The sequence below is a fragment of the Globicephala melas genome, chromosome 10 (genome assembly GCF_963455315.2).
Source record: "Globicephala melas chromosome 10, mGloMel1.2, whole genome shotgun sequence".
NCBI classification, from domain to species: domain Eukaryota; kingdom Metazoa; phylum Chordata; class Mammalia; order Artiodactyla; family Delphinidae; genus Globicephala; species Globicephala melas.
Window position 1 is genome coordinate 26,469,526 of NC_083323.1, and position 24,485 is coordinate 26,494,010.

The 24,485-nt window shown below is 40.9% G+C and overlaps 1 protein-coding gene across 3 annotated transcripts in view; it reads right to left on the reverse strand.

Moving 5' to 3' along the window:
- Positions 1–3,685: 3,685 nt before the first annotated feature.
- The window catches only part of CRADD (CASP2 and RIPK1 domain containing adaptor with death domain), a 204,276-nt gene continuing 183,476 nt past the window's right edge, over positions 3,686–24,485 (reverse strand). For 2 of the 3 annotated variants that reach the window (XM_060306412.2, XM_030856389.2), the window contains exon 3: positions 3,686–4,365. In XM_060306412.2, the coding sequence (XP_060162395.1) occupies positions 4,064–4,365 (302 nt within the window). In that variant the 3' untranslated portion in view covers positions 3,686–4,063. The remainder of the gene's footprint in view (positions 4,366–24,485) is intronic. The other variant, XM_060306416.1, reaches the window with a different exon arrangement.

The window sequence follows — 24,485 nt, forward strand, 5'->3', positions numbered from 1 at the left end:
CCCGATAGGGTGGAGAATATTAGACAAACTCTGATAGCTGAAATAATTCAACTCAATGATTTAGCAAAACATTTTTGCTGTGCCATGCACTGTTCTAAGCTTTAATTTTGTGGGAGCCTGATTGTAAGCACAGTACTGTTATTGCCCACATTACATATGAAGAAACTGGCACAGAAAGGTAGAGTAACTTGCCCAAGAGATGAGCCTTATGTGAGTATTCTCCACGCCTCTCACCTCTGAAGCAAGGCAGAGTGAATCCTTTCTCCCCTGTGTTCCCACAGACTCACTACCCAGGCATGGACCTCATCATCTCATATTGTGATTAGAGATCCATGTCGGTCTCACTGGCCGAACAGTGAGTTTCTGGAGGACCGGGACTGTGGTGTATCGGTCATCTTTTTGCCTCGCCACTTAGCAGAGTAACTGGCTCACGGGAGCTTCCTGATAAGTGCCTGCTGAATAACTGAATGAGGGAAGTCTCTTCCTAAAACTACCACTTCTGAGGAATTCCTCAGAGAAAGGGATGAAGACAGACCCATTCTACTGCCTCAGTTGCCTTTGTAACCTCTGGTGGAATGTAAATATTTAACAAGGACTTTCCTTGCATTACTGTTTGTAATAGTGACAAAGGAAAAACCATTTAAAGATCCACTTAACACAAGAGGAAAGTGATCTGCAAGTCATGGTACGTGCATATACTGGAAAGTATGCCACTACTAAAAATGATGGTGTAGACCAGCGGCTGCACACAGATCAAATATGGCGTCCCACCAAATTCGGATCGACGCACAATATTACTGTCCCCCAGAACACATACTTGTAGGAAGAGAACACGGAGCTGAGTGGATCACATGCCACAGTGGAGAAGGCATCTTGCTGTAAGAAAGAGATTAAAAACTTAGAATAAAGCCCCAAACATTTATGGGAATGTGTTCAACTTTGCTTTTTGAGGATGTAAGAATGCACAGTGGGGACAGTCAATAGCTCTACTCAAGTAACAACAGGGCTCTAAAGGGGGACAAAGCAAACAGTGGGATTATGCTGGATGTTTTGACAGCAAAAAGACATTGTTATACTTAATAGCTAGTCTCTTTTAATTTCTTCAAATATGCTGCTAAAAATTATAGGATTTTAAAGTGTGCTCCGAACACAGAGGATGTTGAAAATCACAGAGGATGTTGAAAGGTATAGAAAAATGTTTAATGACATGGAAAGACAGTTATATGTTAAATAAAAGAAGCCAACTGTAAAACAGCATGTACGATACAATCCTGTTTTTATTACAGAGAGAATATGCAGGCACGGGAAAGGAACTGGAGGACATAGACCAAAACTGGGCTGTAAAAGTAGTTATCTTCGGAAGATGGGAGTGGGAGCAATTCTTTTTTTTTTTTCTTGCTCATTGGTATTTTTTCACTGCTATAAAAAAGATGTACTATTTTTGTACTGAGAAAATTTCATAGAAGTTACAGTTTTTAAAAAGTTACGGGGCATACTCACGCACGTGCATGTGTGTGCACGCGCACACACACACACACACACACACCAAACGAAAGTGGAGTTAGACTTTTTAATCATTTTTTTTTGTCAGCACCTACAAATGCTCTACCACCTCATTGTACTCATTAAGAATTTTATTGGGAGCAGGCAGTCTCTGGGATTGTAGAACCTTCTTCCGTGCAAAAACACATGGACTCCTTGCAGGCAATCACCTATTGGATTCTCTTGGGAGGTAGGCAGATGCCATGTAGTATCACTCTTCTCAGTAAGAGGTAGAAATTAGGCAGTGATTTGATGTTCGGTTCTTGCATTCTGCAAATCTTCTGCAAGGGCATGAGCAGGCCCAAAGAGCTGCAGCTGCTAGTTGATGGTGGAGATGCCCTGCTCATTGAGGGCAACAAGTCAGAGCTCCCTAATAACCCCATCAGCCCATCATGGCAAGTTCTTCACAAATTGTCCTTCACTGCTGACAGAGCACAAAGGTACCTGTGCATAACAGATGCCCTACAAATGGCAGGAATGCCCTGGGTAGTCATCAGACCCACTCCTAAAATGCCATCTAGTCAGATGCAGCCGAGCCCAGTTATACTCGCTCATCCATACATGTGGTGAAAACAAAAGCTCCTCTCTGTTAGCAAACCCAGGGGGACGAATAGCGACCTAACAAGTCCAAGGTTCAAAATGACAAGCAGTTATTGAAGATGCCGTGGAAGAACAGTCTGTCACGGGGTGCAGTGATGGGGCCAAAAGTGTGAGGATTTCACAAGATAATGAATTAATGGCTGGACTACAAAATGGAAAATTAGAGCTGATAAGGCCAGTGGACCGTCCTTCTGAACTGTTTGTTGAACCGTAAAATAACCGATTCTTTTTAGGAAAGGGAATATGGTTACTAGACATCTGAAAGGATGTAAGTAACTCACGACTGTCACCATTTTGAGCACCACTTTCTGTCCAACCTCAGCACTGTATATGCTTGCCCTCAGAATTTTTTTCCCTTTGAAAAATTCTGAGTTAAGTTAGTATTAGAAAATAGATTCTCTAATTATTCAGAAGGATGGATCACAGATTGGGAATGTTCACCTGTGTCTCTCCTGATTGGACCCCCTGTAGCATTAATAAAGCCATATCACATTTTAAAGCTTAGCAAGAAACGTGGTAATAGCACTTCCTCCTACAGTACCCTCAGCTTTAGCCACTGTTCAACTTGGTCTGGGAACTGCATCCGTGTTCAGCCACAGCAGCGAATTAACAGCTACCATTTCCCAAGAGCTGGTGATGGGCCAGGCACTAGATGAGCCTGTGGCAGATGTTATTCCTTTAATCATCACAAAAATCTTGGAGGTGGGGACAATCATTGCCTCACTCAACAAATGAGGAAACTGAGGCTTAGAGAAGTGTAGTAACTTGTCTGAGGAGATGCTGCTAGCAGGAGGAGGGCAGCAAGCTTCTTCCAGAGCATGTGAGAGAGAGGATGGAGCAGGATGGAGCAGCTGGAAAGGGCACACAGGACCAGTGCTGCAAAGACACACGCTCACTCATCCGGCCCAGGCAAATCGCTTCATCTTGATACAGGACGGGGCTCACCTCTCTTACCTAACTACTTCATAGGCTTTTTGTGAGGTCCATATGAGATCACATGTGTGAAAAGCCCTGAAAACAGTAAAGCATTTGACAAATACCATGTGTTATTAGTAAAAAGTCAGAAAACTAAATCACAGTCCTTAGGAGCACAACACTTCAATCATCAAGGCTTCAACGGAAAGACCACACTGCCCCCCAACCCCCAGTCCTTTAAATAAAGGGCGCGGGATTTTCTTAAGCAAATCTTTTAAAGATAAAGGGCTCAGGTATGCATGCTGGTACTTGAACTGGTTTTTGCAGGGAGCTTCAGTGTCTTAAATTTAATGCAGACACCCTGCCTGAGCGATTTATCTTGACTAGAGAAAGTAACCATTTCGCTGTTACTATTCTGTTCCAAAGAAAGGACTACTGTAGTTTTACACCCTTAATCTATGCAACACAAGAATGAAAGAAAAAAAACACAAGCAATACTTTCTCATGAGAGGGCCACATTATATACAGTCATTCAATTTTTATTATTAACATCATGATTGATAGCTAAGTCCACAGTTCAGTTCCCAGGCAACATAAAAGTGGATGTTTTATATACGGAACACCTGCATTTTTTTTTTTTTACATCTTTATTGGAGCAGAATTGCTTTACAATGGTGTGTTAGTTTCTGCTTCATAACCTGTATTTTTTGGAGCCACTAGGATCTACCAGTCTATTAAATGGCAAGCACACAATTAAAACCTGCACAATTCAAATAATGTAATCTCCGAGCAATGAGAAACAATGAATTGTCAAATCACCGTGGGAGATCAACTGAGTCATCCCACCTTTCAAGTAATGTCAAGTGGAAATCCCATTATCTCCTTTCATCTAAGAAATCACTAAAACCAACCAACCAGTCCCCCCAAATCTACCTGCACTGGGTGAGAGTCAGGATTCGGCACACGAGACTAGGGGATGGACTCCCCAGGTGCTGACGGGGCGCCATCATCCCAACATGTGCTGGAGCACCGAGGGGTCCACGTCCACGGCCTGGAGACCCCTGAGCAGGCTCTGGAAGGTGGCCTGCTTCCCGAAGCGCTGCCTCCAGCGAACCAAGGCCTCCACCATCTGGGACTGAACATTGTGGGGATGGTTGGCCTTACAGCGGTAGATGTCAGTCTGGGACAGCCCCAGAGACAGCACCACGGGCTCCCACTCAGGGCCCAGCCTCTGGGCCAGCTGGTTGATCTGCTGGTCGGAAGGGGAGCTGTGGAGGATGTGGGGGGGGATTCCAGCCAACCGGTCATCTGGGGAGGAGAAAGACACGAGGGTGAAGAGAGCGAGCAAACACGTCAGACAGGGGCAGAAATTAAAAACGTGGCAGAATGACACACACTTCCAAATGGCAGGGGCCAACTCCTCCTAGTCTTCATGGCGGCTACTCAGTACAGAGCCACACATAGGGGCTTAAGAAGTACCACCCAGCATCTTTGGAAATGTTTACGACAGAAAATTTGAAAACAAGAAAATAAAAATAACTTGAAATTCCATCAGAGAAACCCATTCATAATAATTTGATTTATTTCCTTTTTTTAATATCTTTATTGGAATATAGTTGATTCACAATGGTGTGTTATTTTCTGCTGTATAACAAAGTGAATCAGCTATATGTATACATATATCCCCATATCTCCTCCCTCTTGTGTCTCCCTCCCACCCTCCCTATCTCACTCCTCTAGGTGGTCACACAGCACCGAGCTGATCTCCCTGTGCTATGCGGCTGCTTCCCACTAGCAACCTATTTTACATTTGGTAGTGTATATATGTCATTGCCACTCTCACTTCGTCCCATTCCCGCCCTGTGTCCTCAAGTCTGTTCTCTACATCTGCATCTGTATTCCTGTCCTGCCACTAGGTTCATCAGTATCATTTTTTTAGATTCCATACATGTGTGTTAGCATACAGTATTGGTTTTTCTCTTTCTATCTTACTTTACTCTGTATAACAGACTCTAGGTCCATACACCTCACTACAAATAACTCAGTTTTGTTTCTTTTTATGGTTGAATAGTATTCCATTGTATATATGTGCCACATCTTCTTTAAACATTCATCTGTCAATGGACACTTAGGTTGCTTCCATGTCCTGGCTACTGTAAATAGAGCTGCAATGAACATTGTGGTACATGACTCTTTTTGAATTACGGGTTTCACAGGGTATATGCCCAGTAGTGGGATTGCTGGGTCATATGGTAGTTCTATTTTTAGTTTTTTAAGGAACCTCCATACTGTTCTCCATAGTGGCTATATCAATTTACATTCCCACCAACAGTGCAGAAGGGTTCCCTTTTCTCCACGCCCTCTCCAGCATTTATTATTTGTAGATTTTTTGATGATGACCATTCTGACTGGTGTGAGGTGATACCTCATTGTGGTTTTGATGTGCATTTCTCTAATGATTAGTGATGTTGAGCATCTTTTCATGTGTTTGTTGGCAATTTGTAAGTCTGCTTTGGAGAAATGTCTGTTAAGGTCTTCTGCCCATTTTTGGATTGGGTTTTTGTTTTTTTGATATTGTGCTGCATGAGGTGCTTGTATATTTTGGAGATTAATCCTTTGTCAGTTGCTTTGTTTGCAAATATTTTCTGCCATTCTGAGGGTTGTCTTTTGGTCTTGTTTATGGTTTCCTTTGCTGTGCAAAAGCTTTTAAGTTTCATTAGGTCCCATTTGTTTATTTTTTATTTTATTTCCATCACTCTAGGAGGTGGGTCAAAAAGGATCTTGCTATGATTTATGTCTTAGAGTATTCTGCCTATGTTTTCCTCTAAGAGTTTTATAGTGTCTGGCCTTAATTTAGGTCTTTGATCCATTTTCAGTTTATTTTTGTGTATGGTGTTAGGGAGTGTTCTAATTTCATTCTTATACAGGTAGCTTTCCAGTTTTCCCATCTCCACTATTCAAGAGGCTGTCTTTTCTCCATTGTATATTCTTGCCTCCTTTTTCAAAGATAAGGTGACCATATGTGCATGGGTTTATCTCTGGGCTTTCTATCCTGTTCCATTGATCTGTATTCTGTTTCTGTGCCAGTACCATACTGTCTTGATTACTGTAGCTTTGTAATATAGTCTGAAGTCAGAGAGCCTGATTCCTCCAGCTCCATTTTTCTTTCTCAAGATTGCTTTGGCTGTTTGGGGTCTTTTGTGTTTCCATACAAATTGTAAAATTTTTTGTTCTAGTTCTGTGAAAAACACCATTGGTAATTTGATAGGGATTGCATTGAATCTGTAGATTGTTTTGTGTAGTATAGTCATTTTCACAATATTGGTTCTTCCAATCCAAGAACATGGTATAACTCTCCATCTGTTTGCAGCCATAAAAGGGGTAATTGACAGTAACACAGTAATAGTAGGCAACTTTAACACCCCACTTACACCAATGGACAGACCATCCAAACAGAAAATAAATAAGGAAACACAAGCTTTAAATGACACATTAGACCAGATGGATTTAATTGATGTTTATAGGACATTCCATCCAAAAACAGCAGAATACACTTTCTTCTCAAGTGCACACAGAAAATTCTCCAGGGTAGATCACATCTTGGGTCACTGATCTATTTCTTTTCAGTCTTTTATACATAAAACATACATTTAGGATTACATTGCAGGTACTGCTTTGTAACATGCTTTTTTCACCGCCATCTCTTTTACTAGAGAGGTCAAGCCGAGGCTTCTGGGAGAATCTAAGGATGCCTGCAGGGTCCACCTCCCTCTGGCACTGGCCTGTGGGTGGAGGAGTGACACTCTCTCCTACAGGAATGGCTAGTGCTACAGGGTAAGGGGCTGAACAGAACAGCCACTCTTTCCTAACAAACTTGGACACCACCAAAAAAAGTGACAGCTTCTAACAGAAGCAGGTGCTAAGAGGCCCCCTGAGAAAAAGAAAACCTAGAGGCCATGAGGGAGCAGAAAGAGAGGTGAGCAGAGTTCACTGTCCCAGCACAAGTCACAGGAGGAGAGTAACCATCCTGGCTGAGCCCAGAGAAGGAGAGGAAGTACGTGCTGTGTAGGGGCAATGAGAGAACCTGACCTTGCGCTTCCTAAACTGGAGCCCTATCTCCCCGAGGCCAGTCTGCTGAGGAAGTCTGACACTGAGCGAGTGACTACAGATGTGCTGAGAAGTGCCACTGGTTACACAGAAGGCCTTCCAGAGGAAGGAGGTTAAAGCTAAGTCCCGAGCATGAGTAAGAAGGAACCCAGTGAAGGGAAAGGAAAGGAGGTGTGCCCTGTGCAGTGAGAACTGCGCATGAAAAGACCCCGAGGCAGGGGGACATGGCAGGTTCAAGGAAGAGACAGTCACTGTAGCAAAGAGCAGAGGTTGAGATGGACTCCAAACACCCAAAATGATGATGCTGGTGATGGGTTAGGCCAGGACTGGAACCTCAGACTTCAGTACAATAGCACATTATACTACACTTTCTGTCACCAGCATCACAGAAATTCAGGTCAATCCCACTTCACACTCTCCAGCTCACTGTTTTGATTTATGAATTCAATGAGAAGGCAAAAAGCATCCTGTTAGAATAGCTGATGTTTTCCACAGCATGTGCCTTTGGTCTCTAGGCAGTTGCCAATACCTTCGGCATGAGTTGCAAAAATATTGTCAAGGACTCTCTCTGGTGTCTGTCAAGACTGCTTTTTTTTAAATGACTAAGAAGCAAATTAGAATAATGATACTACTGACCAAACTATTTTATATTAACACTGACATTTTTACAGCTTTTATAAAAATATGGGCTCATCTTAAAAAATTCAAACAACACAAAAAAGTACAAAGAAGACAACAAATTATCCACTACCCTACCATCTTATTGACAGTTTGTGAACATCATTCGGGACATCTCTTTAAGTGTGTATACTGTGAGAAGGAGAATACGACAAGTTTTTTTTCTAATAAGAGTAACTTAATTTTGCTTGAATATAACAGAAGAAAAAGCAGCCAAAGTGAACCTAAATGGCTTTCTGACCTGCAATTAAATGCTTAAAAAAACAAAACAAACAAAAAACACATACACACAAAATATTTAATGCTGAGAAAAAAATTAATGAAAATTTAAGAGGTAAACTACATGTCTTCACACTGATGCTTTATAATGAACACTTTATATTTCCTCTCTTTTTCCTCATACGTCTAGATTTTTTTTGCTTATATCATTTTTCTTCTGTTGGATGCATAACATTTACATGCTTCTGTAACAATAATCTTCTCCCAGCTGTTTAGTCTTAAAACTATATTTTTAATGGTTTGAATGTTCACCAGTGTTTTTTGTTGTTGTTACTGTTTTTTAACCATGGCTTTTGAGTCTGTTATTTTGATTTGAGTCATTTGGGTGAATCTCTTCATGGGGTGGTTTTCTTCAAGAAAGGTTCATGGTTACTACACTTCTTGAGTTCTTTCAGATCAAGACTGTCTGCTTACTGCCTTCACTGCTGAACAATAACAATATTTATAAAAATAATGTCATATTATTATATTCTGAATTATGAATATAATTTTATATTATTTAAATATTTTTATTCCTCTTACATGTGTAGAACTTGCTCATATTTTATGGTAGAGAATGCTGGTATGGAGAATTCTGATACTGACTTGAACATCCCCCTTTTTGTATTATTTGCTTTTTCTCTCTGGAGTTTACAGTACTGAAGCTTTAGACCAGGGTTCATCTTGGTCACTCTTCATCAGCCTTTCCATGTATGTGGCATGGCCTTCTCACCAAAGATTTAGTTCTTCCTCCCTTTCAGAAAAATCTCCCTGTGTTATATCTTTGCATTCTTTATTTCTATTCCTTATACTGGAGGGCTCTGCCTATCCTCCATGGCTATCATTTTCTCTCTTACTGTTTTAACTCCTTTCCTGTGATTATCTCATGCCTTTCCCCCATGTCATTCATTTGACCGACAGTTAAGGCTATTCTGTATTTTTTTCCTCCTGGTTCAAATCTTATATCATATTTTTGTTCTTAATTTTTCTTGGCTCTTCAGTCTATCTTTTAAAAATCCCTTTCTACTGCCACCCATGAGGATGGCTACTCAAAAAACAAAACAAAACAAAATAAGTATTGGTAAGAATGTGGAGAAATTGCAATCCTTATGCACTGTTGGTGGGAATGTAAAATGGTGCAGCTGCTACGGAAAACAGTATGGCAGTTCTTCTAATAATTAAAAATTGAATTATGATCCAGCAATTCTACTTCTGGATTATATTACCCAAAAGAACTGAAAGCAGTTACTTGAAGAGATATTTGTACATCCATGTTCATAGCAGCATTGCTCACAACAGCCAAAAGTAGAAGCAACTCAAGTGTCTATTGAGGTATGAATGGATAAACAAAATGTGGTATGTTATACATTAGAATATTATTCAACCCAAACAAGGAAAAAAATTCTGACTCATGCTACATAATGGATGATTCTTAAGGACATTATCCTCAGTGAAATAAACCAGTCACGAAAGGGACAAATACTCCATGATTCCATACATATGAGGTACTTAGAACAGTCAAATTCAGTGGGACGGAAAGATTGATGGTTGCCAGGGGCTTGGGGAGGTGTAATGAGGAGTTGCTGTTTAATAGGGACAGAGTTTCAGTTTTGCAAGATTAAAAGAGTTCTGGAGGTTAGTTGCACAACAACATGAATGTACTCTTAAAAATGGAAAAAGACAGCAAGTTTTATGTTATATTTTATAATTAAAAATAAAAAAAGAATCTTGTTGTTTAATCATAACATTGAGTTTTTATTTCTACTGGATTGATACTGAGATCTTCTACAGCATGAAATAGTTGTGAGGTTGAGTTTCTTTGGACTCTGGGTTTTCTCCCAGACCAGATTGGTTGCATGTTTATTTTCTGCAAGCCGTGTTCCTATATTTCATTCCTCTGCTGTAGCATTTTCGCAGAGTTTTCATGACATTTAGTTTCATCTTGCTGATACTTAACATGAGTATCTCTGTCCAGAACTTCTGTTTGGTCTTGTACAGTAAGCTGATGCATCCTTGACACTCTGCTCACTCCATAGGGGTCCCGTTGCCTTTCTCCCTCTGAGCTACACTCCGAAGTTAGCTTGGCTTTCTATGCAGTGCTCTGGCGTGAAGGAGAAGTAGGACTCACAAGGCCAGCCCTTGCCGGGGGTCCTATGCACTGCCCTCTCTTTTGGAAGCCAGTTAAATGTCTTACAACAGAGCCCGCTCTGCCAGGGTGCACTCACTCCTGTGATCTCTTTCCCGTAACTGGGGAGATGGCTTGCTCCGAGTTGCCTTCCTGCCTCTGCTGAGGCTGTTGCCTGACATTCACCGAGGCCACCCACTCACCTTCTCAGGCAGCTTCTTCCCATACTGATCTGTGTTAGTGGGAATCCTCAGGATGCTGTCCCCTCACCTCCCTTTCCCGGCATTGCTCCTGAGGGGTCAGGATGGACGGTTTCCTTCATTACCTGCCACTGGTCAAAGTGCACAGCACAAAGCTGTGATTGGTTTTCTTGTCTGTTGGGTTGTTGCTGGCGAATGTTTTTGTTGTGAACTGCTTTTTGGGTCAGTTCATTGGGTGTTGGGGCGGGAGCATCTGTGATTCTGCTACACTCTGTCATCATTCTGACTCCTGGCCAACTATTAATGCAACATATGCTTTGAGCCAATGATGTGGAAGTGAGGACAGTATTTGCTCTCCTTCCTCTACACTCTCAGGGTCACATATCCCTTGTGAATACTGCCATATAACTGGGAGGTGGCCAGCAATCTACGGACACAGGTTTGAGCAAAGATAATTGGCACATAAGCGCGACCCAGCCAAGAACAAATCAAGCCCTTCCAAGGAGATCTTACACACACAGAGACAATAATAGCTGTTTGTGTCGTCTGACCTCTATCTGGAAAAGTATCCTCATGAGCCTTCCAGCTCATGAATTCTGCGGAACATGAGGTTAATTAAAAATGAGAGTCCTGAGGCGGTAGTGTCAACTCCCAAGGACATACTACATCAAATCAGGTCGAGCTATAAATCAATCCACTGTGACCGCCTGGCCACTGTTCCTCAAAGCTTGATGTGCACACCACTGGTGGTGGGCAAAGTGATGCCAGGGGTACAGAGGGGAACATTCTGTATTAGAGTAGTCATGGATCTATTTTAACACGATTAGAAAAGTATAAATAGCATTTCAAACCCATGACTGCAAGGATTAAGATAAGTAAATAAAAAAGCAGATATAGAATGACCAAAAAGTAAACAAAAGAGAAAAGTAAGTTTTAAAATAAAAAGTAAACTTAAATAAAAGCATTCAATTAGTGGTACAGGTGTTAAAAGATAAGGCAAGAATTGTACAAGTAGAACAGAAATGACTGAAGCTTGGGAAGTCCGGTGTTTCTCAACAAGTGCGCTATTGGCATCTCAGGCAGGACAATCCACTGTGCAGTGCTGTCTCCACTGCACAGCAAGGTCTGGAGCATCCCTGCCTGGCCTGCACCTACTAAGTGCTAGTAACATCCCCTACGCCAGCCTTAGCACACATGTCCACATACCCTGGGGCAAAGCAGTACTACCCCTGGTTAAGAACCACCAGATACTGGGACAGAAGAATGGCTATTTTATAAAAAACCCTAAGCAGGGGGTTACTCCTTTTATACTGACAAAATGCTCTCCCTTATACAGATCCTATCTCTTTCATGCAATCCTTTAATTCCATTCTCAGTGAAGTTAAAACTCACCTGTTTCAAAAGAAACAACATTCTCTGATAAACCCATCTACCATGATGAAGCCAAAAATCCATTTGAAGGGATCAACACCCCCCAGTCCCCACCCCCCATCTCCCCACTTAGCCACCCACCCCTCTACCCTCCGTCTCTGTGGTCATGACATGGATGAAAACAGCATACTGACCCCTCCTCTCTAACCAACTCTTCTTCCCACACTCATACTTATCAGTAGCTGCTCTGGGCTCAAATCTAAAAGACTCACACATAACTTTTCTGTTCCTTATATGACATTGCTGTCTCCCAAGCTCCTTATGTGCAGAGACCAAGTCTTCGACTTCTGTGCCCTTCCTTTCCAACCTTTAGGTTCTCCGAGTGAAGGAAAGTTCACAGGCCCAGTGACCTGTCTGGTTGACCTCTGCTTTGTACCCTGCATCCTACGACATGTGGCCACCTTAATGGTGACCCGAGAAGAGGACCTATACAAAGTTCAAAAGTACAGTTCAAAGACTGAAGGCCATGGAGTAAAGGAGCGGCACAGCAGACATGTAAACAGCTGCTAGGAAAGTCAGATAAAGCCATGGTCAGATGTCTAGAGTAACAGCAAGCATTTTAACTGTAGAACTCCGTTTTAAACTTCAGCTGTTTTGAAATATAACTGCAGATTTGGTAAGCACATATGAGTGCTTTATAAAGAGACTCAGTGGACATGGGGGAGCACTTTGCAAAACGATACACATTCCTTTGGAGAGCTGGTGAGATACACCACTCTCCCTAACTCACTGACGGAAGTGCCGTGTGCTTCAGGTTTGTTGGACCAGAAAAAAAAAGTTGAGCTAAGAGACTGTCCCCTTCTGGTGCAGCCACTTTTCAGGAGAAAAGGCTAACCTCTTCCCCGAGGACATGTAAGGCCTCTGCTCAGGTCAAGTCTACTAACGTTCCATGGACCAAAGCAAGACATGTGGCCAAGCCCAAGACCAACAGGACAGGTAATTAAATCTCACAGGGTGGGAGGAGCGAAAATGTGCTGAGCAATAATCTGTAAACACTCACAAGTGAACTAATAAATTTTTAAAATGTAGATGAAGTGATATATTACTGGGAGTACATAAAATGCCAAAGTTGGTGCAGGACAAAATAGAAAACTTCAATAAACCAATGTATTAAATACACCGAAGTGGTAATCAAAGCCCTCCCCTGCTAAAGAGCCCTGGGCCCCAATGGTCTTATAGGTTAGTTCTATCAAATATTCATAGAACTTTTCATTTCCTAACTTACGTAAGTTGTTCCAGAAAATAGAAAAGGAACAAAAACTAGCCCATTTTATTAAGCTCCTGTACCTTATATTCCAAACAACAAGGAGAATACAGAAAAGAAAAATCACAGGCTCATTTCAGTTATAATTTTAGATGTAAAAATCCTAAATATTAACTATTTGAGTTTTTAAAAATGTATTTAAAATAATACATTGTGAACAAGTAGAATTTATCCAACGATTACAATAATTTCAACATCATAAAAATTATCAATTAATTCAACATATCACTAGCCTAAAGAGAAAAGGCAGTATATTAATACATGAAAAAAAAAAGGATTTGATGAAATTCGATACCTATTTACCATTAAAATTTTCTTCTTTAAAAACTAGGAATATGGGCAACTTTTAAAACTTGATAAAATTATAAAAGCCTTCAATAAGCATTTGACTTAATGAAGAACTTTAAAATGTATCCCCTTTAAGAATGGGAACAAGACAAGTTATGCCCACTAGCACCATTACTATTGAATACAGTAGTGGAAGTCCTGACCAATGCTGTAAAAAAAGAAAAAGAAATTTTGTATTAACATTTGAAGGGAAGCATTTTCAGAGTATGATTTAATATGTAGAAAAAGGCCAGGATCAATAAACAATCCATTAGAACAAACAAGAGAGTTGAACAAAATTGCCAGATACAAGATCAACTCAAAACAAAAATCAACAAAACAGCATTTCTACATTCTGGCAATAATCAAATACAAGATAAAATAAAATAAAATAAAATAAGCAATGAAAACTATAAAGGATCTAGAAATTAAATTAACAAAGATCACATAAGACCTCCATGCGGAAAATTTTAAGCCTTCATTAAAAGACATAAAGCAAAAAAAAAAAAAAAAAAAAAAAAAAAAAGACATAAAGCAAGATCTGAATAAATGATCATTCATGTGCTGGATGGGAAGACATTATTATTACATAAAGATGATAATTCTTGTAATGACAATTAAAATTTCATAATGGGGTAGGGAAAGGCTTTCTCCAAATTGGGGAAAGCTAGCTAATTATAAATATTTAAAAAGAAACTGGACTTTTACATCACACCATAAACAGTGACAGATTCCATGTGGATAAAGGCCCAAACATAAAAGGCAAAACTATAAACTTAATGGAAGATAACACTGGATTATCTTTATGACCTGTGGTGGGAAGGGACCTTTTTTTTTCGAGTTTAAGAAAAAAGTTTACTTAATTTTTTAAAATTGAAGTATAGTTGATTTACAATGTCATGTTAGTTTCAGGTATACAGCACAGTGATTCAGTTTTATATATGTGTGTAACATATATACTTTTTCAGATTCTTTTCCCTTATAGGTTATTACAAAATATTGAGTACAGTCCTCTGTGCTATACAGTAGGTCCTTGTTGGTTATCTATTTTATATATACTAGTGTGTATATGTTAATCCCAACTTCCTAATTTATCCCTCCCCCACCCCAGAAGTGACTTTTTAAATGACTCCCCCAAAGATGAATTTTTTACGTCAAAGGAGACTATGATTCAAGTTGACAGAGAATGGGAAAAGATATTTGTTAATGTCTAAAGCCAAGGAGGGAAAAATTTCTGCATTTATAAGGTACTCCTGAAACCAACAGGAAAAAAGGTAAGAATCTCCAAAGGAAAAAGGACAAAGGAATGACCAGGCAATTCAAATTAGAGGAAATGCAAAAGCAAGCATATAAAGAGATGCTCAAATGCAGAAATTTAAGAAACAACAATTGAAACAACAATGATAAATTACTTTATGTGCACAGAAATCTAGACAATACCAAGTTTTGGCTGGGATGTGGCCATGTAGGAAACTTTATTCACTGCTGGTGGGAATGAAGACTGAGCAGCCATTCTACAAGCAAGTGGGCAGCGTGAATAAAACTGAATACAGTTTTATTGTTCCTAGGTGCATGTACCCAAGAAAAATTCTGAAAAAGATCGATAAGGGACATGGAGAAGGCTGTTTGTACATAGCTAAATCACTTGTGTTAGCAAACATATATACCTTATAACCCAGCAATCCTGTTTTGGGGTTTATATATCCCAGAAGAATTCTCATTCAGATCAGACCCCATGAGGGGTCATGTATGAGGTTGTTTATACCAAGTAACACTGGGAAGAAAAGAGCTGGAAGCAATACAAGAGCTCAATACTAGGGGAGCAGATAAATAAATATGAAGGAGCATACAGGGAATAGAAAGAATGGACTAAGGTGAAAATGTTAAAAGAAGAATGATATCTATAACAATGTGAATTTTAAAATATATGTCTAAAACAACACCATTTACAAAAACACACATAAATAAGACTATGTATCGGACAGAATAATTAGTTATGGAAGGGGAGGAAATAGGGGGAGGCCGCCAGGCTGAGAAAACTAACATGACAGGCCACCTCCCAGGGCCCACATGTTAACCTGCATCCCTGAGTGCAATGGTTCTGCAGAGAAATCCCTTTGGCCCAAGGTCTGACTGGCTGCCTGGAAATGAAAGAAAAGCACCTTGAAAAGAAAACTAATTAGAACCCCTTGTTCTGGTATATAATCACAGAGAACAATCTGGTCCTCACAGAGAGGTGGAGAAATAAACTGGTCTTTCTAAAATCGATTTTCAGCTAGATGAAGCCCCTGTTGCAAAATGCAAGTAAATCATACTTACTGTCATAGAAAACTTGATTTGCCATCAAGTCCATGGAAGGTCAACAACAAAACTATTAGCAATAATTGCATTCTCACTGAGTTAAAAGGAGGGAGGCAGGGCGGACAGAGCTCTGGGCTAAGAATTGGCAGGCCTGGCTACTATCTAAATTTGAATCTGCCGCCAACTTGCCATAAAACTGGTGATAAGTCATTTAGCTTCTCTTGGATTGTTTTCTCATTTGGAAAAGGTAAAACCAGATGACTTTCAAGGCCTAATTTAGATATGACATCTATCGTTATACTATCCTTTAAAAAAGCAATTTTATTTTCTGCATATCTCATGCTTTTTTTTTTTTTTTTTTGTGTGGTACGCGGGCCTCTCACTGTTCTGGCCTCTCCCGTTGTGGAGCACAGGCTCCCGATGCGCAGGCTCAGCGGCCATGGCTCACGGGCCCAGCCGCTCCGCGGCATGTGGGATCTTCCCAGACCGGGGCACGAACCCATGTCCCCTGCATCGGCAGCCGGACTCTCAACCACTGCGCCACCAGGGAAGCCCTCTCATGCTTTTTGACTTCTCACTAATCAATAATTATTCACATATTGTTGCATCACTTTTCCCTACATGTCTTCTAAGAGAGAACCAAGACCTTTGGGGTTTTAGTGATGCTTTTTTGCTTGTTCTTGCTTCCGAAATATCACTCATGGAAGCTTATCCTTCCATTGCAAAAAAGTTAATTGAACATCGGTAGAGTAAATTTTTTCAAAACAGGATTTAAAGCTTTAAAAGTTCATGTTACAACTTGCCGAGCCACTCATTTTTCTCACACACTGGTGTAGACCTGACCCAACTCCATCAATTTACCATTCATCCTGCCCCCTGAACACACCAGTCTGCCTGGAACCTTAGGGCCTTGCGCTAGCTGGTCCTTCTCCCTGGAACATTCTTCCTCTGACTTCCTCCATCAAGTGTGACTTCTCAATGAAACCCAGCCCGACTGCCCTATTCTCAGTGACAACTCCCATTCCACTCTGTGATCCCCCTTATCCACGTATCACGTTCAAACATATCATATATTTTATAGATGCATTGTATTTGTTGTTGCTGACTGGCCCCACTCCACACACTCATCCCATCCCAGCTAGAATGTAAGCTCCTCACAGGCAGGGGAATTTTGTCAATTTTGTTCAGTGATGCTCAATGATGTATCCTGGGCACCAAGAATAGTACCTAGCACATAGTAGGTTCTCATTACATAAATGAATATTGTTGGATAAATGAACAAATTAAAAGGAATGATCCATTACAATGACAACATACTCATTTGGCTGTGCTCTCTATGGCTACAGTGTTACCAAGTGCTCCTACTTTTAGTTACTTAGCACTTAAAAACCAAAGAAATTAGACTGTATCATCTGGGAGTATACAGAAAATTTTAAAGCGGGGTGGGCGACTCTATAAATGTAAGATGTTGTCAAGGTTCAGGGTAGGCAGGTTCCCACTCGCTGTACTGAACTGGGCCACAATGAACTCCTCCCTCTACATAGATGGTTAATTTTAAGAGAGTTAGAACCACTGACAGACCCCAAGATGGTTTCTGGGTAAATACTCTGATTCCAACCTCCCAGTACCTAAGGAAATAAACAAAAGGTACTAAAAATGCAGCCCAACCCCCCCCAAAAAGATGGCAGAACCACAGTCCAATACCCCCCTGAAGCTGCATCAATCATTCAATAAAACTCAACTCTAAAAGAGAGACTGATATACCCAAATCTGGAGAGGAACAATGAATTAAGTGGGCTTTCCTATCACTTCTCCTCTGACTTCAGTAGATTGGGGATGGTAATTGCCACAGGGAAGGATGCAGAGATCAGAAATAAGAACGGATTTGAGGATATACCAGTGAGTAAAGTTAAGATTCCTGTGCCTGTGAGCTTGCAGTCTAGGAGAAAAGAGATTAAAGAGAATAAACATAATCAATAAGTAAACTGCCTAGTGTTTTTAGAGAGAAAAAGTAGAGAGCAGAGTAAGAGGGATCAAGAGTGCAAAGGGGAATTGGGAAGATGGCGGAAGAGTAAGACGCGGACATCACCTTCCTCCCCACAGATACACCAGAAATACATCTACACGTGGAACAACTCCTACAGAACACCTACTGAACGCTGGCAGAAGACCTCAGACCTCCCAAAAGGCAAGAAAGTCCCCACGTACCTGGGTAGGGCAAAAAAAAAAAGAAGAAACAGAGACAAAAGGATAGGGACAGGACCTGCACCAGTGGGAGGGAGCTGTTGAGGAGGAAAGGTTTCCACACACTAGGAAGCCCCTTCGCGGGCGGAGACTGCGGGTGGCGGAGGGTGGAGCTTCGGAGCCATGGAGGAGAGCACAGCAACAGGGGTGCGGAGGGCAAAGTGGGGAGATTCCCGCACAGAGGATCGGTGCCAACCAGCACTCACCAGCCCAAGAGGCTTGTCTGCTCCCCGCCGGGGCGGGCTGGGCTGCGAGCTGAGTCTCGGGCTTCAGTCGGAGCGCAGGGAGAGGACTGGGGTTGGCGGTGTGAACACAACCTGCAGGGGGTTAGTGCGCCACAGCTAGCCGGGAGGGAGTCCGGGGAAAAGTCTGGACCTGCCGAAGAGGTAAGAGACTTTTTCTTCCCTCTTTGTTTCCTGGTACGCGAGGAGAGGGGATTAAGAGCGCTGCTTAAAGGAGCTCCAGAGATGGGCGTGAGCCGCGGCTAACAGTGCGGACTCCAGAGACGGGCATGAGACGCTAAGGCCGCTGCTGCCGCCACCAAGAAGCCTGTGTGCGAGCACAGGTCACTATCCACACCTCCAGGGAGCCTGTTCAGCCCGCCACTGCCAGGGTCCCGGGATCCAGGGACAGCTTCCACGGGAGAACACATGGCGCACCTCAGGCTGGTGCAACGTCCTGCCGGCCTCTGCCGCAGGCCTGCCCCGCACTCCATGCCCCTCCCTCCCCCTGGCCTGAGTGCGCCAGAGCCCCCGAATCAGCGGCTCCTTTAACCCTGTCCTGTCTGAGCGAAGAACAGACGCCCTCCAGTGACCTACACACAGAGGCAGGGTCAAATCCAAAGCTGAGCCCCGGGAGCTGTGAGAACAAAGAAGAGAAAGGGAAATCTCTCCCAGCAGCCTCAGAAGCAGCGGATTAAAGCTCCACAATCAACTTGATGTACCCTGCATCTGTGGAATACATGAATAGACAACGAATCATCCCAAATTGAGGAGATGGACTTTGAGAGCAAGATTTATTATTTTTTTCCCCTTTTCCTCTTTTTGTGAGTCTTCCTTCCTTCCTCCCTTCCTCTCTTTCTCTCTTTCTTTCTTTCTCTTTCTTTCTTTCTGCTTTTTCTCCCTTTTATTCTGAGCCGTGTGGACGAAAGGCTCTTGCTGCTGCAGCCAGGAGTCAGTGCTGTGCCTCTGAGGTGGGAGAGCCAACTTCAGGACACTGGTCCACAAGAGACCTCCCAGCTCCACATAATATCAAATGGTGAAAATCTCCCAGAGATCTCCATCTCAACACCAACACCCAGCTTCACTCAACGACCAGCAAGCTAGAGTGCTGGACACCCTATGCCAAAACTAGCAAGACAGGAACACAACCCCACCCATTAGCAGAGAGGCTGCCTAAAATCATAATACGTCCACAGACACCCCAAAACACACCACCAGATGTGGACCTGCCCACCAGAAAGACAAGATCCAGCCTCATCCACCAGAACACAGGCACTAGTCCCCTCCACCAGGAAGCCTACACAACCCACTGAACCAACCTTAGCCACTGGGGACAGACACCAAAAACAACGGGAACTACAAACTGCAGCCTGCAAAAAGGAGACCCCAAACACAGTAAGATAAGCAAAATGAAAAGACAGAAAAACACACAGCCGATGAAGGAGCAAGATAAAAACCCACCAGACCTAACAAAGGAAGAGGAAATAGGCAGTCTACCTGAAAAAGAATTCAGAATAATGATAGTAAAGATGATCCAAAATCTTGGAAATAGACAAAATGCAAGAAACATTTAACAAGCACCTAGAAGAACTAAAGATGAAACAAGCAACGATGAACAACAAAATAAATGAAATAAAAAATACTCTAGAAGGGATCAATAGCAGAATAACTGAGGCAGAAGAACGGATAAGTGACCTGGAAGATAAAATAGTGGAAATAACTACTGCAGAGCAGAATAAAGAAAAAAGAATGAAAAGAACTGAGGACAGTCACAGAGACCTCTGGGACAACATTAAACGCACCAACATTTGAATTATAGGGATTCCAGAAGAAGAAGAGAAAAAGAAAGAGACTGAGAAAATATTTGAAGAGATTATAGTTGAAAACTTCCCTAATATGGGAAAGGAAATAGTTAATCAAGTCCAGGAAGCACAGAGAGTCCCATACAGGATAAATCCAAGGAGAAACACACCAAGACACATATTAATCAAACTGTCAAAAATTAAACACAAAGAAAACATATTAAAAGCAGCAAGGGAAAAACAACAAATAACACACAAGGGAATCCCCATAAGGTTAAGAGAAACTCTGCAAGCCAGAAGGGATTGGCAGAACATATTTAAAGTGATGAAGGAGAAAAACCTACAACCAAGATTACTCTACCCAGCAAGGATCTCATTCAGATTTGATGGAGAAATTAAACTCTTTACAGACAAGCGAAAGCTGAGAGAGTTCAGCACCACCAAACCAGCTTTACAACAAATACTAAAGGATCTTCTCTAGGCAAGAAACACAAGAGAAGGAAAAGACCTAAAATAACAAACCTAACACAGTTAAGAAAATGGGAATAGGAACATACATATTGAAAATTACCTTAGATGTAAATGGATTAAATGCTCCCACCAAAAGGCACAGACTGGCTGAATGGATACAAAAACAAGACCCATATATATGCTGTCTACAAGAGACCCACTTCAGACCTAGAGACACATACAGACTGAAGGTGAGGGGATGGAAAAAGATATTCCATGCAAATGGAAATCAAAAGAAAGCTGGAGTAGCAATTCTCATATCAGACAAAATAGACTTTAAAATAAAGACTTTTAGAAGAGACAAAGAAGAGCACTACATAATGATCAAGGGATCGATCCAAGAAGAAGATACAACAATTGTAAATATTTATGCACCCAACATAGGAGCACCTCAATACATAAGGCAAATACTAACAGCCATAAAAGGGGAAATCGACAGTAACACATTCATAGTAGGGGACTTTAACACACCACTTTCACCAATGGACAGATCATACAAAATGAAACTAAATAAGGAAACACAAGCTTTAAATGATAAATTAAACAAATGGACTTAATTGATATTTATAGGACATTCCATCCAAAAACAACAATACACATTTTTCTCAAGTGCTCATGGAACATTCTCCAGGATAGATCATATCTTGGGTCACAAATCAAGCCTTGGTAAATTTAAGAAAATTGAAATTGTATCAAGTATCTTTTCCGACCACAACGCTATGAGACTAGATATCAATTACAGGAACAGATCTGTAAAAAATACAAACACATGGAGGCTAAACAATACACTACTTAATAACGAAGTGATCACTGAAGAAATCAAAGAGGAAATCAAAAAATACCTAGAAACAAATGACAATGGAGACACGACGACTCAAAATCTATGGGCTGCAGCAAAAGCAGTTCTCAGAGGGAAGTTTATAGCAATACAATTCTACCTTAAGAAACAGGAAACATCTCGAATAAACAACCTAACCTTGCACCTAAAGCAATTAGAGAAAGAAGAACAAAAAAACCCCAAAGTTAGCAGAAGGAAAGAAATCATAAAAATCAGATCAGAAATAAATGAAAAAGAAATGAAGGAAACGATAGCAAAGATCAATAAAACTAAAAGCTGGTTCTTTGAAAGGATAAACAAAATTGATAAACCATTAGCCAGACTCATCAAGAAAAAAAGGGAGAAGACTCAAATCAATAGAATTAGAAATGAAAAAGGAGAAGTAACAACTGACACTGCAGAAATACAAAAGATCATGAGAGATTACTACAAGCAACTCTATGCCAATAAAATGGACAACCTGGAAGAAATGGACAAATTCTTAGAAAGGCACAACCTGCCAAGACTGAATCAGGAAGAAACAGAAAATATGAACAGACCAATCACAAGCACTGAAATTGAAACTGTGATTAAAAATCTTCCAACAAGCAAAAGCCCAGGACCAGATGGCTTCACAGGCGAATTCTATCACACATTTAGAGAAGAGCTATCACCTATCCTTCTCAAACTCTTCCAAAATATAGCAGAGCGAGGAACACTCCCCAACTCATTCTACGAGGCCACCATCACCCTGATACCAAAACCAGACAAGGATGTCACAAAGAAAGAAAACTACAGGCCAATATCACTGATGAACATAGATGCAAAAATCCTCAACAAAATACTAGCAAACAGAATCCAACAGCACATTAAACGGATCATACACCATGATCAAGTGGGGTTTATTCCAGGAATGCAAGGATTCTTCAATATACGCAAATCAATCAACGTGATACACCATATTAGCAAATTGAAGGAGAAAAACCATATGATCATCTCAATAGATGCAGAGAAAGCTTTTGACAAAATTCAACACCCATTTATGATAAAAACCCTGCAGAAAGTAGGCATAGAGGGAACTTTCCTCAACATAATAAAGGCCATATATGACAAACCCACAGCCAACATCATCCTCAATGGTGAAAAACTCAAAGCATTTCCACTAAAATCAGGAACAAGACAAGGTTGCCCACTCTCACCACTCTTATTCAACATAGTTTTGGAAGTTTTAGCCACAGCAATCAGAGAAGGAAAGGAAATAAAAGGAATCCAAATCGGAAAAGAAGAAGTAAAGCTGTCACTCTTTGCAGATGACATGATACTATACATAGAGAATCCTAAAGATGCTACCAGAAAACTACTAGAGCTAATCAGTGAATTTGGTAAAGTAGCAGGATACAAAATCAATGCATAGAAATCTCTGGCATTCCTATACACTAAGGATGAAAAATCTGAAAGTGAAATCAAGAAAACACTCCCATTTACCACTGCAACAAAAAGAATAAAATATCTAGGAATAAACCTACCTAAGGAGACAAAAGACCTGTATGCAGAAAATTATAAGACACTAATGAAAGAAATTAAAGATGATACAAATAGATGGAGAGATATACCATGTTCTTGGATTGGAAGAATCAACATTGTGAAAATGACTCTACTACCCAAAGCAATCTACAGATTCAATGCAATCCCTATCAAACTACCACTGGCATTTTTCACAGAACTAGAACAAAAAATTTCACAATTTGTATGGAAACACAAAAAACCCCGAATAGCCAAAGCAATCTTGATAACGAAAAACGGAGCTGGAGGAATCAGGCTCCCTGACTTCAGACTATACTACAAAGCTACAGTAATCAAAACAGTATGGCACTGGCACAAAAACAGAAAGATAGATCAATGGAACAGGACAGAAAGCCCAGAGATAAACCCACGCACATATGGTCACCTTATCTTTGACAAAGGAGGCAGGAATGTACAGTGGAGAAACGACAGCCTCTTCAATAAGTGGTGCTGGGAAAACTGGACAGCTACATGTAAAAGTATGAGATTTGATCACTCCCTAACACCATACACAAAAATAAGCTCAAAATGGATTAAAGACCTAAATGTAAGACCAGAAACTATCAAACTCTTAGAGGAAAACATAGGCAGGACACTCTATGACATAAATCACAGCAAGGTCCTTTTTGACCCACCTCCTAGAGAAATGGAAATAAAAACAAAAGTAAACAAATGGGACCTAATGAAACTTAAAAGCTTTTGCGCAGCAAAGGAAACCATAAAGAAGACCAAAAGACAACCCTCAGAATGGGAGAAAATATTTGCAAATGAAGCAACTGACAAAGGATTCATCTCCAAAATTTATAAGCAGCTCATGCAGCTTAATAACAAAAAAACAAACAACCCAATCCAAAAATGGGCAGAAGACCTAAACAGACATTTCTCCAAAGAAGATATACAGAGTGCCAACAAACACATGAAAGAATGCTCAACATCACTAATCATTAGAGAAATGCAAATCAAAACTACAATGAGATATCATCTCACACCAGTCAGAATGGCCATCATCAAAAAATCTACAAACAATAAATGCTGGAGAGGGTGTGGAGAAAAGGGAACCCTCTTACACTGTTGGTGGGAATGTAAATTGATACAGCCACTATGGAGAACAGTACGGAGGTTCCTTAAAAAACTACAAATAGAACTACCGTATGACCCAGCAATCCCACTACTGGGCATATACGCTGAGAAAACCATAATTCAAAAAGAGTCATGTACCAAAATGTTCATTGCAGCTCTATTTACAATAGCCAGGAGACGGAAACAACCTGAGTGTCCATCATCGGATGAATGGATAAAGAAGATGTGGCACATATATACAATGGAATATTACTCAGCCATAAAAAGAAACGAAATTGAGCTGTTTGTAATGAGGTGGATGGACCTAGAGTCTGTCATACAGAGTGAAGTAAGTCAGAAAGAGAAAGACAAATACTGTATGCTAACACATATATACAGAATTTAAGAAAAAAAAATGTCATGAAGAACCTAGGGGTAAGACAGGAATAAAGACACAGACCTACTAGAGAATGGACTTGAGGATATGGGGAGGGGGAAGGGTAAGCTGTGACAAAGCGAGA